Here is a 15,570-nt window from a genome sequence, read left to right as displayed (position 1 = left end):
CGGCAATTATTTCTCTAATTATCACTAATATGCAACGAAATGAGTTTCCTTTTTACGGCACATGTATAGAACTTTTTAATTCCCATTGATATGCACAATGTGTTCACTATGGTAAATACTTAGCTATGCCTGATTTCCTTCAAACGCTTCATGTACCTGAATCGATCGACCGTTCGGGCTATTTTCGCAACAGAACACTCTCTCTCTGTCTCTCTCATTCTTTCTATCGAGAACATGCTCGCGGCGCGAGTACCTTTTAAACAAGTTCCAATCGAGCTATCGAACACCTCTTATCTCCAAGTTTTGTTCATCGCCGTGTCGATCGTCAACGTACGTCATTCTATCTTTCTTCCTTATTTTACATAAGTATTTTTTATTTCCTCTTGATCACTTTCGTTCGATCTGTTTCTTTTTTCTGTTGTTCCTTCAACGTTCGCTTGATAAAAAAAAAAAAAAAAAAGAAAAGAAGAAAAGAAAAGAAAAGGCGAAGAAAGAACACATTTCTCGACATTTTTATTTTTCGATCGTTCAGAATGATTCGTGTTGTTTCTTCCCGTGATTTTGTTTCACTTAAATTCTTGTTTCCCGTTCACCATTATTTTCGATTCGTCGGAATATTTTTAATTACGAGAAGAAAAAAGAAAAGAGCAAAGGTGAATCGCGGCGCGATTTCGAGTTACGCGACCCGCGCCAAACGACTCGTGACAAACGAGCGTGTGCACTTTTCATTATCCAACCTTAGCCACGGAGAAAGACTGTCTGCGTGTCTTCTTTTTTTTTTTTTAATCATGGTACTCTTTCTTTTTTTTGTTCTCTCTCTCTTTTTTGTATACGCGTCACAGAGCGTCGCGGAGAAACGACACCGGGAAGGAAACGATCGAATAACAGAGCAAAAGGAAGGGAAACGAACGAGACCCAACTAATTACCTTTTAATTAATTCTCCTTAACTTAAAATACTAATGTGAATGTTTTTCAAAAGGGAAGTGATGTTTTTTGAACTTCCAGGAGCAGGTGGGAACGACATTTTTTGAGCCCCACGTACGGTGTACTTCAACCTCTACGCATTTTGTGGTGCATCAGACATAAACAATTTTTGAAAATGCTTGCAATATTTTATATGAATGTGTTTTTGATTCCTTTACAGGAACTCTGATCTCTCTCTCTCTCTCTCTCTCTCCCTCCCTCCTCCCCCTCTAGATCTTTCTTTCACTCCGTTTCTCGTATTCTTTCGTTTAAACGTTTTTTCAGTATGTTTCATTCTAAATTTTTTGCCTTTTTCGTTTATTTTTGTTCCTCGAACTTCTCGTTTCGTGCATTTTGTTTTCTATACGATTTGTGAAACTTCTCTTTTTCTCTGATTCTCTTTGTGAATATTCATGAAGTTAAATCAGCGAAAGAAGTAATTTTTAACGTTTGCATTTTGTTAAGAAAGAAAAGAAAGTACATTGAAGGATGCCTTTTGATCTTTGTATTTTTTGCGTTCTCTGTACACCGAGCAATTCTTTGTTGCTTTTCCTTTCGCGTGTTCTTTTGCATTTTGTACTATTTTTCGTGAAGTTTTCTTCCCTTTTGTCCGTCCGACGTTTCCTCACTTTCGTCCTCTGTGCTCCCCGCAAACCACGACGTGACTGACAATGAGCCAAAAAAATAAAACCGGAAAAAAAAAAGAAACGAGAGACATTTTTTGCCGAGAGTGCAATAACGAATAAAACCGTAAGAAATCTGTCCGTGGTGTGACATTTTTTCTTCTGTGATTGGGGCGGCATACCACTGTCGTAACGAAACAGACAAAAATATATATATATAAAAACGGAATAATGCAGATCTATAAACACACTCGACGAGGCAACGTAACGAAAAAATAGTAAAAAAAAAAAAAAAAAAAAAAAAAATACACGGTAAAAACGTCCATCGGTTTTTGAGTGTCGTTAAAAAAAACGAAAGAATCAGACGAGGGGTCGTCATAATTTTTTTTCCTTCTCTCTGTAACTCCGGTGTTCTTGATCTAAAATCTTTCTTTCTCACGTTACCCTGTTCCTCCTGATGCCTCTTTAAACGCATTCTTGCTTGCATGCAAATGCCTGCATTGGTTGATTTCGTAAAGGAACTAATTTGAATTTCTTATTGTTTATGTTTGTGTTCATTGCACCATTTACTTTCTTCGGATTTGATGATGACAAAAAAAAGGGCTGTTTTCCAGTAAGTAGGAACTACATTCTTGTGTTTCACACTTTGCATCGAGAACACCACGAGTGGGTATAACATGATACGACGATCATTGTTATATCGGCGCAAGAAAAAGACAGAAAAAAAGTAACGATAAAAAGAAATACGAAAACATGACAAAGAAGCCAAAGAATATAAGTATTGAGTTACGGTATAATACTAGAGCGCATTTCCGTTCTAATTAATTCGATGTGTATTTCAATTAATTCGATTTTTTCCATTAATTCGATTATTTCGATTATTTCCATTGTTTCGATTATTTCGTTCACCTCTATCGTTGTTCTATGATTATTAATTGTCACTCGGAGACGTCACTCTGTTTCTTTTTTTTATATCGCTCTCTCTTTGTATCTGCGTCATCGCGCTTTTTATTTTTTTTTTATTATCCTGGTCTCGAGTGTATCCGTATGTGAAGGACCTCTTTATCGTAAAGCATTGCCGATAACGTGTTCACTGAAACTTTTTCGGATCCATCAACAGAATCATTGGCTTCGAAATTTTATGAGAATCGCGTAAAGTTTGATTTATTCGAAATTTATTTAATTCCCCTTTAGACGTTTTACCATAAATTTGTTAAGGATGCCAAGCATTAGAAAATTATCTAAATTTATATATATTCTTTTTATGAATTCACAATACCTGCTCATTTAACTGTAACGCAAAATTGTAACGAAAGAAAATAATCAAGAAAAGAACGTTATCGGCATATGAAACTTCAGATTCTCGAATGTGATTTTAAAGTAATCACGAATGAATCTTAAAGAAGCTGTACGTATGAACATTCGAGTTAAAGTAAAATTATATATCGAACATTCATATTCATCACTGTATAACAATAACAATAGGTAAGTATCTTTTATAAAATTCCTTCTAGAGACTAATCGTGAAATTAGCGCGAAAATTTGCAATGCGAATCATTTTTATCACACAGCAAGCGTCAGGGTTTACCCAGAACTGATTCGATAATGCTAGAAATTTTCAGGTAAATCACAGATTGGCAGACGCGTGGAAGAATACCTCTAAACGAGTTTTTCGATAAAAAGAGGTCTGGAACAGTAAAAAAAAAAAAAAAAAAAAAAAAAAAAACAAGACGAAAAAATAAAAACACATACACATACAAAAATGTAAGACAAAACGGATCCTCTCGAGACTACATGGTCCTTCACTTTCTTCTATCTCTTTCGTTTCATTTTGCGATTAAGAGATACCCTTCGGGTCGTCCTCGACGACCACGTTAACCGCGCTCGCCACCGAGTGACTTATCTCTCGTTAATCGCCAATCAAAAATAATATACATAGATGTATATGTAAAAAAAAGAAACAAAAAACAGCTGAAAGAAAAATGCAGGAAAAAACAGAAAATGAACCAAAAAAAAAAAAAAATAAACAAAAAATCCGCCAACAACAATCCTGAAAAAATGTCCTGTGAGTTGACGGCCCAATGTTTTGCCACTAGCGTGACAGCTATCGCCTGCGAGTACGGGCCTCCGACAGAGGGATGCAAGTGTTGCACGCAGACGTGGACGTTGAGTTAGACGTCGTAGACAGAAACAATAAACCACCTGTGTGGGATGCGAATGTATACGGCCCCATTCACATCAAAGAAAATGTCACAGTGGGTACTGTAGTGACGTCGGTGAAAGCCAGGTTTGTATGCTACGACATGACCGAGACAAGACACGTGACATGCCGTGCCGTGCCATACAGTGCTACTCCCATTTTTTTCTTTTTCGTTCCTTTGTACCATTCTGTCTCTCTTGATTATCGTCTCTTTCCGTTTCCCTCTGACGCTTTTCTTTCACCATACGTTCACTGTGTACCACTTACGTTCACCTTATACCTATCATAGCTTCACGTTCTGTGTATCTTTCGATCGGTTCGTATCGTTACGTCTCTCTGTGTACAATTTGATTTCTCTCAGTGTATTTCTTCGTTCCTGTTTATGTTCACACGTACATGATGTATTTTGACGGGAGAGGAAGCATGTATGGTTAAGCACGGCGCGGTAGATCGCTGATTGGTCGGACACTCCTACTACTACTACTACCTACTTACTACTACTGTTACTACAACTACTACTACCATTACTATACTATTACCACTACTATCTATCCCTTACTTATGTTAATTGTTATCATTCGACGGAACCGATTTTCAAGAAATCATTGAGAAATCGAATCGCACTGAGTTTGACTATTTTGCGAGCGTGGAAAACTGAATCTCGATGGAATATAAATTGGAGCCAAAGGATTTTTGATGAATCGAGAAAATCGGTTCCGACGACTTTAGCGGAAAACATCCCTAGATGTGTACGAGTTCGGAAAACCGGATGCCGGATTGTCCTTAGCGCGATGATCCGTATATAGGGTAGGCGAAGATGTAGCGAGAGATCGAGGTGCCCTCGATGAAATACACGATTTTGCCCATTTGTTTCTTCTTCCTCACGTGTATCCAGATACAGAAACACGCAGGCGCAGAAGCTGGGCATCAGCGATCAGCGATCTCCTCGTTGGAGGGACGAGTTGGCGTCCCTCGTGGGTGTCGGCACACTCAGCTTCCTGCTGGCGCTAGTCCTGCTTTGCTTAGAATGTAATCTCGCGCTAATAAGTAAGGTAGAACGGTAAAGCGGCTAATCAGAGAGCAGGATATATGACTTTTGTGGGAGGAGAGACTTCGTCCACAGGCGGACAAGAATCTAGGCAGAGACACTGATGATCACGCACGAGCAGGACTGCTACACCAGGATGTGAAAATATGGCGCACAACAGGCAGAAATTGAAACATGGGAGAGAGAGAAACAGACGACGAACAGACAGAGACCGCACGCGAAGAGGGAGAGAGAGAGCGAGAACACACGTGACAGAAGTCCTCCCGTGCTCCTCCCGAGATCAAACCAAAAAAAAAAAAAAAAAAAAAAAAATAATTACTGCCACGAGTCATTACGACTGACACTAACGCCATTTGTTTTTTGTTCCCGTTTGTTATGTACACGCGGTCTGGTGTAGCGTGAGATGTACAAGCTGGAAGCGATGGCCCAAGACAAGGGTTTCCCGCCCTTGTCACGAACGGTGGAGGTACAGATTGACGTTGTGGACCGTGCGAATAATCCGCCCGTATGGGACCACATAGTGTATGGGCCGATCTACTGTAAAGAGAACATGGCCGTTGGGGCTAAAGTTGTGTCTGTTAAAGCCAGGTCTGTCACACTGTTAATGCTCCGTGCGGCTCTGCACGAACCCGCCCTGCACGCAATCTCGTGGCAGTATTGTTCTTGTGCACGTTAATTGATATTGTGTACGATTCCATATACACACGCATCTATAAACTGACACATACACACATACACGTATATATACGCGCCTATATCGGTCAAGTAGTTAGCGATGGGCTTGAGAATATATACGGTACGTAGCTTTAAGCCGACGATAGCTTCGAACGTAAGACAAACGATAACGCGATCGTTTGGTTTTTCATTGTCATTTGTTTGACGTTTCGATGATCCGTCAGAGTCTTGAATGTGTTAGCTGTCTGGACAAACTGTCTTGAAATCGTTTGAAAACTTCCTAGTAGTGGTAGAAGCTGCATCAACGCTGAACCGAGTATAATACAGAGAACAATGTTGGTATAGATCGTTGGTATAGAAAGCTACAGGAATACTACGTATTTTGGTATACTCATACTGCTGCATGCATACGTTCGATTCCAACATTTCAAGACTTCCGACGTTTCAAACCATTTAAGATTCTTCGTAAAAGTTGAAACTTGAACTCCAGTTACTTGAAAAATAACTCGCTTCGAATTCGGATAGAACGTAATTTTCTTAAGATTGTGGCAGGGTCGCGAATAAGAGAGTCGAACGCCCATCGCTATACGTGACGACACGCGGCGAACACAAGCACAGATGGACACGCATACACGTCAGGTGGTGAGCACGAGTATCGGTTTGAGCAGAAAAAAGCTAAATGAAAGAAAGAAGAAAAATATGGGGGAATACAGCGAGCAGTTCGTTTGCCAAAGCTCGTTCACGTCACTGTGATTCGCACGAGCCGCGCGTATTGTGCGGTCAGCCAAAGCGTTTCGTTCGCTCGGTTGTCGATGTATATTACCGTGGAAAAGTGCCGAAAATGCAGCGCTACCTGCACTTTCGCTTTTCCACGATATTCATATACAGGGTCGAATCTTACCCTTTCGTCGCGATCTTTAAGAACGGGAAAGAAATTTTGATATTTTTCAAACCGATCAAACTACTTTTTGCGTAATCCGATGACGTTTTGTTGCATTTTTGCGAACGTTTCGCGAACGATACCGTGAGCGCTCTTGTAACAGAAATCTATTGATTTTAGGGTGTAGTTGAATTACCGTTCTCACAGGGTGTTCTCACAACGGTGAAACTGTTAAGTACGCGGCATAAGAAGAAGCATTTTCTTTTTGTTGGAACGAAGTTTCAGCTATATCGAGGGGATCAAATTATGTTCAACGCGATCATTTTAATTTACCAAAGCCTTTTATCCACCAATTCAGAAATTAGGTCAATAATAGACGAGGCAATAAGTTGCCGTGTGATATCGAAGTCCGTTTGATTTAAATTTTCAATAGAAGGTTTCAATGAATCATAGAATTGAAATGGCCAGAACGATTCAAGTAATACAAAATTACAATTTTTACGTATAGAATTGTTACGCTTAATATTTGCAATGGTAGTAACGATTATTTCTGTTTTTACAGACGAGTAACAAATTCTTATTCACGGAATAATTAGTCTCAAAATAAATCTTCGTCAAAGCTATTGAAAGTTCATTGAAATACAAATGTTAGAGTTGCAAAGAACAGGTTGAGCAATTCGAAATTAAAGTCATGAAAATATAAATATAGTAGTAAAAATAAGTAAATCTCTGTTTTAAGAAATATGATTCATGGGGGCAAGTTTCGTTAACACAGAGGAGATATAGTTCAAGATATATATAATTTATCCGACGTAAATGCTTCTTTTCCTAGACGTGCTAACAAAAGAAATCGTAATGAAAACGTGACGGGAAGCGTGTGTTCGACGTGTGGTTTTCAAGCGGAACGTCCCAGAAACAGATGGACTTCCGGCACGAACGGATCGGTTAATTGCGTGTGCATTTGAACCAGATGCCGTGACCACGTGCTGCCGGTGCGGTATAGGGGTCATATCATCGTGTACACAAAGTGCAAGCACTCGGCATAGCGTCACGCGATCGCTCGAATGTCAAACGCGTGCCAATTTCTTCCCTAATACGTTTGCGGTAAGGGCAACAGATGGGTTCACGATGCTTTGTTACGAGCTCGAGTTCCATATACGGGAATTATACCGGAAAGGGTAATAGAACGTGAAATTTTGCATATTATTACATATACAAGCAGTCGTTGGTGTGCTTTTAGGTTGCTTTCATCGTAAACGATATGTATTGTATACACAAATTGATCGGCTATAGATCATCGGGCGATCGCGTTGCAACAAAACGTCTAAAATCGAGTGTCGTTCGTTCTATGAACGAGTACGCTGAATTTGCAGCGCAAGGACGCAGGATCGAATGTAAATTAAAAGTAGACAGCGAAGGGTAAATGATCACGTACGATTAGAGGCGATGTCCAGCAGGAATTCGCAGGGATGTAAGCATCGGGCAATCGAGTGGCGGATTAACGCAATCGGTAGCGCGCATGCAGCGCGCTCGAGGGGTAAGCGAACTCGCGGAAGTCACATTCGTTCTAGCGATTATCCAGGTAATCGCGGAAGCCGGATTTAGCCGCAGCAGACTCATACAATTAGTGTGTGTGTGCCGTAAATATTTTTTGGGCATGCGTTTTACAAATAGATGCTTCCCTCAGACGTTGGTAATTATTTATTATATTTTTCAACTGATTAATTTGGCCCGTTCAACTGGTTCGATTTCATGGATCCCCATATTTTCCGTTCTATTCTCCAATCGTTCTCCTTCTGTTCTCATTTCTTTGTGTTTTTGTCTCTGGTAACTGTATTTTTCTGCACCAGATTGGCTTTTTTCAAAATTCTCTACCTCTCATTGTTTTCGTCTACGTTTTCGTGTATCTACTCGAATTTGCTCGCTGTTCGGTTCCATTTAGCGTTGGAATCGTGTGTCGAACGTCGACGAGCATCTCCGCGGAGATGACGTCGCGACGACACGTCGCCAACTAAGCATTCCGCCGATAGTGGAAATGAGAAAAAGATAGCAAAAGAGGAAGGAATTTAAAACGAAACGATTTTCAAAGTCGAATGTCGCGTCGTGTCGTCTAAGCATCGTTCGCCATTTTTGCGTTCTCTTCGACCTTTTTCCTTTTTACAGTTTATTGCGAGACTTGCATTCAGTATAGATCGTCGATCTGTATACATATATATATATATACATATATACATATATCGTATATATATATATACATTTTATACATACGTATTGTACATTACGTGAATGCCGTATTAATTTTTGGGCATGTTTCGTCAGTTGCTTATCTGCGGTAGGTTACCGTGTATTGTTCTGGGAAATGACCATTCTCTTTTTCTTTTTTTTTATTCTCCTGTCCTCCCCCCCTCGTTTTCGTTCGTCTCGATATTTTGTATCCACGTTTCCATTGGAACAGTCTGAATCTCTATTTTCCTCATTTTTTTCGTTTTCTTTCGAGAGCGTAGTGTGTTCTCGTAGTGGTTTTTGCCGGTCAGATACGTATTTTTGCGCCGATCATGCGGCAAGCTGAGTAACAATTAGATTTTGAAACTTCCTTAGTTAGAGCATCTCTTGAAATTATATTCGTTAGTCGGATCACGTCGATCGAAAATATCACGATCGATGTAACGTGATTTGAATGCTCGGTTAGCTTCCCAAGAAAAATATATTAAGAAATAAAAAAAAAAAAAGAAAAAAGGAGAATATAACTAAAAAACACAAGGAAAAAAGAAATCGATGCCAGATTGCGTTTAAGAATCGACAATTGGAAACGGTGTCGTACAGAGAATGCTGGAACAAAGGCGAAAACGATGAATCTGAGATTCTCTTTTCATTTGTCAACGATGCTAATTAACAAAGATCACGCTGATTACACAACTGCCAAAAAAAAAAAAAAAAAAAAACACCGCGCACCAATGGTTTCGGGGAAAGTTTCAGGCACCGTTTCTTGGATACAACAACAATAGGTTCACGCTGTGTCTTTGTCGTTAACTAATTTTGATTTGACGTATCGACTCGATGATGCATTTATTCGCTTTCTTGCTATTTATGCGAGGCTACTAACCATTCACACGTACAGTGCACACACTAAAAACAGGGCGAGGGATCACGCTTGCGAGCCACTAACCAAAACACTGTCACGTTCAGACATTCAAGTTTCATAATTTACTTTTTTTACATCCGTTAGACCTTTAGACGTTTATCTTGGAGCTCTCGGAATATTTATACGAAAATGGTGGAAATGAGGTTTTTGTACCCTTTGATTGCAATTTATCGAACGCCATTCGTTCGCGTTTGCCTTCTTTACGGCATTATCGGTAAAGTACGTTTTTCTCATTCAAAAGATAATCTCATTTCAATTTCATAATTGGTTAGGATTAAAATTTAAGGCGCGAAATTTTTAATCCCGCGGGTTCTCCGATGAAAACTAATCCTTACTCGATAAAAATTATTAAACGAGGAAGCTTAAATTGGAGCTTAATTTGACCGGAGAATTTAGGAATTAAAAGATAAAAATTTATAATACAAATTAGTAAGTAATATCGAATTCTGATAAGAATGCTTGTCGATTTGTAAAATTACATTAGGTTGCTCGGAAAATTCATAAGAAAAGTTATGAAAAATTTAAGGAAATATTTTATGGGATAACATATATACCGCTTTTGTTCGATACAATCGTGCCATCTATCAAATATTTTCGTCCGTTTCGGTTCTTGGCTACTCCAATTTTTCTTTTCCAATAAGTTTTGTAAATACTACGATAAATAATAACAAGACCTATACTCTACTATATTCTATAAATCAGTCAGATCTTCTCTGGCTTTTACACGCGAGTATCTCTGGCCAAGTTTCGTAGCTAAAACGTTCAAAATATTTGTGCATCGATGTATATTACGTACGGATTTGCGAGATTTCGGAAAAGAGACTTCTATTTATATCTCACCTCATTTCCTCCATGTAACGCGCGTTTTCGAATCGTTTGACCCGTAGCTAAGAGTCATTGACCAACATTAAACGAGATTGATCACGGAAATGCCGATGCAAAGCTGCGACTACTTTCGTTCAAGTCTCGAATAGTCTCGATTGCGAATGTTCTATTCGAGTATCGTAATTGGACACTGCTATGAGATAAAAATTTGAAAAAATTTGCGATTCTACTTTACGACTCTCTGTGTTTATCAAACGCGCGGAAATATTCGAATACTTATCGTAGGAAACTTTTATGAATAAACGCACGAATAAAAATATATTGCGTGTTATAGCTTTCGAAATGTAATAACTTTCTGAAATTTCATTGCAAGTGAGTCTGCAAACGTATATACAAGTTTATTGCAAACCTACACTTGATAAAAAATGAATAAAAAAACAATCGATGGATTATTTAAATAATTTTGTGACATTTGCGACGAATACGTTTGCGATAAATCTTCTACGCGTACTTTCGAGTTTGTTTCAAATTTTTCCGCTATGATCGTGATAATTCTATCATGTCGTACGTCGTACAAAATGTGTCAGCACAAACAGTATATGAGAGTAAAATATATAGCACATATATCATATATTCGAAATAAGTTTCCGTAAGTGTTCGAATACCTTTGTCAGCCTGTACCGTTTAGAATATTCAAGTTGATGACCGTTTGTCAAGATTGGAACGAGGATTGACGTTGACTCTGTGGTTCCGTTTCCTTGGTCGACGTCCAGTAGTTGATCGAACGTTCCTTCGACACGGTGTTCCGGCGCTCGTTTGAATTGACAAACGGTGCCATTAATTCCGGTACCTTTGAGCGCTCGACGAGCAGCTATCGAGACGTGGACGTCTAACGGATGACATCGCACACAACCGTATAGGAAGCGATAATGATCGGTGATTGCGTCGAACTGACCAATTTATTAGAGGACCAGCTTTTGTGCAGTCTGTGTGATATCGATATATTTCAGAGAATAGAAGGTTTGATTTGCAAAGGAACTGGTTTGCTCTGCGAATAGCTTTACGTGTTTGTATAATAATAAGAAGAAAAGTGTCTCGATAGTAATTTAAATTTGAATGGAAAACTTTTTGAATCAGAAAAATTACTACGCGTGATCGATTTTTCTTATATCTTGCATTCTATTTATTATTCCAGTGATATTACATCAGTGGAATAATAGAAGAATCACTAAATTTACTTTATCGGCTTTAATGACAATTCTATTTTTATAATTTCTTAACTTTATGAAGGATAGAAGAAACTGCAAAGGACACTTTATGTATTTTATACCGTACCTCGAGGATATATCAAACGTATAAAATTACATTTTTCTTTTAATGTTGAAAACTACGCGAAGTTGCCTCGAGCTAATAACCATTTTTTACATGGTGCTCGTAAAAAACCAAAGGAAAAGAAGATCAACGCACGAGGAAAGCTGAAAATTACAAGCATTTTTATATACGTATTACGCATATCGAGTATGCACTTGTTATTGTATTCGTATAAACACTTTCATACTGTTTTATGCCCAATTCCGTCGTGTCTTAAAACTTGAAATTATTGGACGAAGCAGTTCCATCGATATAATAAAACGCATCACCGATCATACTTGAAATTGTCGAGAGAGCTTAATTACGTATCACACGATCTAAGCTACCTTGCAACATTTTAAAACCTCGCTGAGCTATCTATTACGAAAGCCACTTAACGAAACTTACAAGTCAGTACACGTGACAACACAGCGTGACACCCTTTATCTAACCAAGCTGCTCGTAGAAAAGCTAAAGCAGTAGCTGGTAACGCGGATAAGGGATCTGTAGCTTAACAACTAACGACACGAGACTTCGGAACGCCATCCGTGGTATATAGTGGTATATAGTGGTATATACTCAGGGTATGGACAAGCTAATACGTTCTATATAGTATCTAAAACGCGTCAGAAACGGAAAAGACAGGCGACGACGGGAAACATAAGCTCGTTAGGTAAAATCAATTAACCGAAACCGTAGTTCGTATCGCAGCTCCGCCAATGTAACAGTAGATTATCCTACTAGTGGGATGATGTTCCTTTTGTTGTCAAGAAATGAAAAGAACGCTCGAAATAAAAAATAGAGGGGAGAGATATACAAAGTACGAAAATTAAAAGAAGATAGAAATATACAAAAGAGTAAAAATATATATTAAAAAAAAAAAAAAAAAAAAAAAAGAAATAGAAAAGTAAGATAAAAATGAGAAAGAGCAAGAAAATCAAACGTATCATATGGTACGAATTGACGAATCGCATGGTGACCTTTCGTCACGAGACGAGTAAACAGCCTCTAACCTCTCTTCTTCTGTAATCGGTAAAAAAAAAGAAAGATAACTAGCCTTGTATTTTTCGATATACATATGTCTACCCTAGGTAATTTCCGTTCTCGTTTCTGTTTCCGTTTCCCGTTTTCCGTTCATTAAGTCTCAAACTCCGGCGCCCGGAGCTGATTTGAAAGCCGGCCTTGATTTTCGTAACATATGCCTCTGGTGTGTGTGTCGACAGCTCGGGAATCGACAATAATCCGACGGTGTTTTATCGGCTAATGCCTGGCTCCACTGCACAGACCAACAAGTTTCACACGTTTTACCTTCAGCAACGAGCCGAGAAGTCTGTCACCTGGGCGGACATCAAGGTTAACCATCAGTTGGATTACGAGAGCATAAAGGAATACAATCTGACTATACGAGTCGAGGTATGTACGAAACGACGCTGTTATTTCACAGATGTTAAGAAACGCTGCGTTTCCACCGTTTTTCGTTCGCAACCTGTACGGGTTTGAGAGAAGCGTCTTGGGACGAATTTCGTAGCTACCGTTGGCTTTGCAATGCGTTCGAGCAAGAGAGTCTTGGCGAGAATCTTGGCGAACTTGCGATTACCAAGTTGTTGATGTTTTTGGTTAGTAGTCTCTGCAGACGTTAGAAAATCCGAGCTACGCTTCGACTTTCCAGCCAATGTTGCTTAATCTTGTAGCTTTGCTAAGAAGTTTTCGCTACGAGTTGCAAGTTCGTCGAGGTTTTAGTATTTTTGATTATGCGCGGGATGTTTCGTAAAGTACAGTATCATGCCAAGTAAATGATTCTTCGTAAAACAAACAAAGTGAAAATGGAAAATGAAATTCTTACTGGCTTGTTTCCAGCGAAATTATGTCTTTGAGAAAATGGATTTTACAAATGTTTTACGTGCACGCTCGTCTCTTATCCGACGAGGTTTTCAGGTATTTAAATAAAAAATTAAAATCTATCAATCGGTTATAATAATTACAAAGCCAAAGCTGATCGAAAATAACCGACCGATATACTTTGACTGTGACAATGTTTACAACGTTCGTCGAAAAATATATACTTTCCAAATTTTGATCAAACACTCGAGCTTTCATCTCCGTTATTCTTAATTACACAAGAATATTTTGCGAAAAAAGCATTCGTTCAAACAGTTCAATTTTACTAATTTTTATTTTACATACCTCGAGAGTTTTACTTCTTATATCTGTTATAATTCAAAGAAAGCCATTGAAAAAGACATAAAACGCGAAAAATATAAAGGAGACGGCTATAATTAAATCGCGCTTACGCTACACTTCCAACCTACATAGGAACTCGTGGCTTTGCGTATTTCAAGGCTCGAGTGATACGATATTGAATGCGGTTAATTTTCACAGCCAGTGTATTCCTCCTCAAAATTGTCGAGTGACCATAGAATATAATCTCCTCGGTTAAATAACCGGTGTTCTTTAATCCATTTAGAAACTGGCAACGGAGCAACTCGAAAATCCGCTTACCAATCGCGATATTATTTCTATTTCAACTGTACAGTATTACCACTCTGTCGAGTATCTGCACCTTGTATTTCTACGGTAATAACTTTCTCTGCAACGATAAAATATGCTCCTCGTCATTTCTATGTGAACGCCTATTCAGTCAGCGAGATGACTCTTCTTCTCCGTTCCATTTGCTCGACCTGTTTTAACGAAAATTCATTGAAAATGATGAAATGCGGGGGAGTTTTCGTTAAAACGGTTGTTCGTACTTGGAAGTGATTATGAATTTTATCGAAAGCGTGAAATATTTTTAATTAATGCGCTCCCTTTAGAATTTTTTTTTTTATTTTATTTTGGTTTTTACAATTTGTCCTGAAGGACATTTGGTAAAGCGTTACATCTCATTGGTAAATAAAAAAATAAAATAAAATAAATATAGCATGTGGGTGGCTACCCCCAGCGGGGTGCCAGCTTCCTGTTTTCTAAGTTATATCTTTTATGACCCTTTAGAATTGTTCAAATTTTAGAATGCTCCTTCGAGTTTTAGTTTATTCTTTGAAAATTAAGTATCTCTAATTTTCAAATACTCGTTGGTCGAGCAGAAAGATATTACAAGACTTATTCTTTCACCATGAAAATTCAGTATTCGTGTACTGTATCTTGTCAATAAAAATACGTAAAAAATGAAGTACTCTTAGATACTCGATAATACTTAAATAATCGATATTCGGAGGTATTAATGTTTAAAAATCTTTAATTAAAGTAAGTCGAGAAAATACTAGTCTTTCTGTCTCTCTTTTGGAATTGCAAGAACGGTAAACGAATCAGCGAATCAAGTAGAAAACGCAAGGTACACGTAAGATAAGGATAATCCTCTTCTACAGAACAATGGCGCCCAACAACTCGCTTCTGAAGCAACCGTCTATATTGTCCTGGAAGACGTTAACGACGAAATACCTTTGTTCACCGAACGTGAGCAAGAAACTGTACTCGAGGGTGAACCAGTTGGCAGTAAGGTTACTCAAGTCAACGCGATTGATAAGGATGGCACTTTCCCGAACAATCAGGTGAGCACACGTCACAAATGTCCGTTTTTGTTAATACTCGAGATACTTCTTCACGTCATCCAACGTTAGACACGTCCAATGATCGCAACGTAACGATTCATTCGTTTAAAAAATACTACACGTACTTGTCGACGATCAATCAGACAAATGTTAATAATTTTTCGTACTGATCGTGTCAAGTGGTTAATTTAATCGACCGATGATCCTACTTCGTTCTTAACTGTCACGATTTATAATCCGTTTGAACATGCAATTTGCTTGGTTTAAACGGATACGTTATTCTAACGAAGTTAATGAAATGTCCACGATGTATTCCAT

At 38.5% G+C, this 15,570-nt stretch overlaps 1 protein-coding gene across 1 annotated transcript in view; it reads left to right on the top strand.

Moving 5' to 3' along the window:
- The window catches only part of LOC132911187 (neural-cadherin-like), a 52,735-nt gene extending 50,842 nt beyond the window's left edge, over positions 1 to 1,893 (top strand). Inside the window, exon 11 of the mRNA XM_060967612.1 lies at positions 1,007 to 1,893. Coding sequence (XP_060823595.1) covers positions 1,007 to 1,087 — 81 coding nt within the window. The 3' untranslated portion in view covers positions 1,088 to 1,893. The remainder of the gene's footprint in view (positions 1 to 1,006) is intronic.
- The last annotated feature ends 13,677 nt before the right edge of the window (positions 1,894 to 15,570 follow it).

The sequence above is a fragment of the Bombus pascuorum genome, chromosome 1 (assembly GCF_905332965.1).
Source record: "Bombus pascuorum chromosome 1, iyBomPasc1.1, whole genome shotgun sequence".
Lineage (NCBI taxonomy): Eukaryota > Metazoa > Arthropoda > Insecta > Hymenoptera > Apidae > Bombus > Bombus pascuorum.
This window is presented reverse-complemented; position numbering and strand designations above follow the sequence as displayed.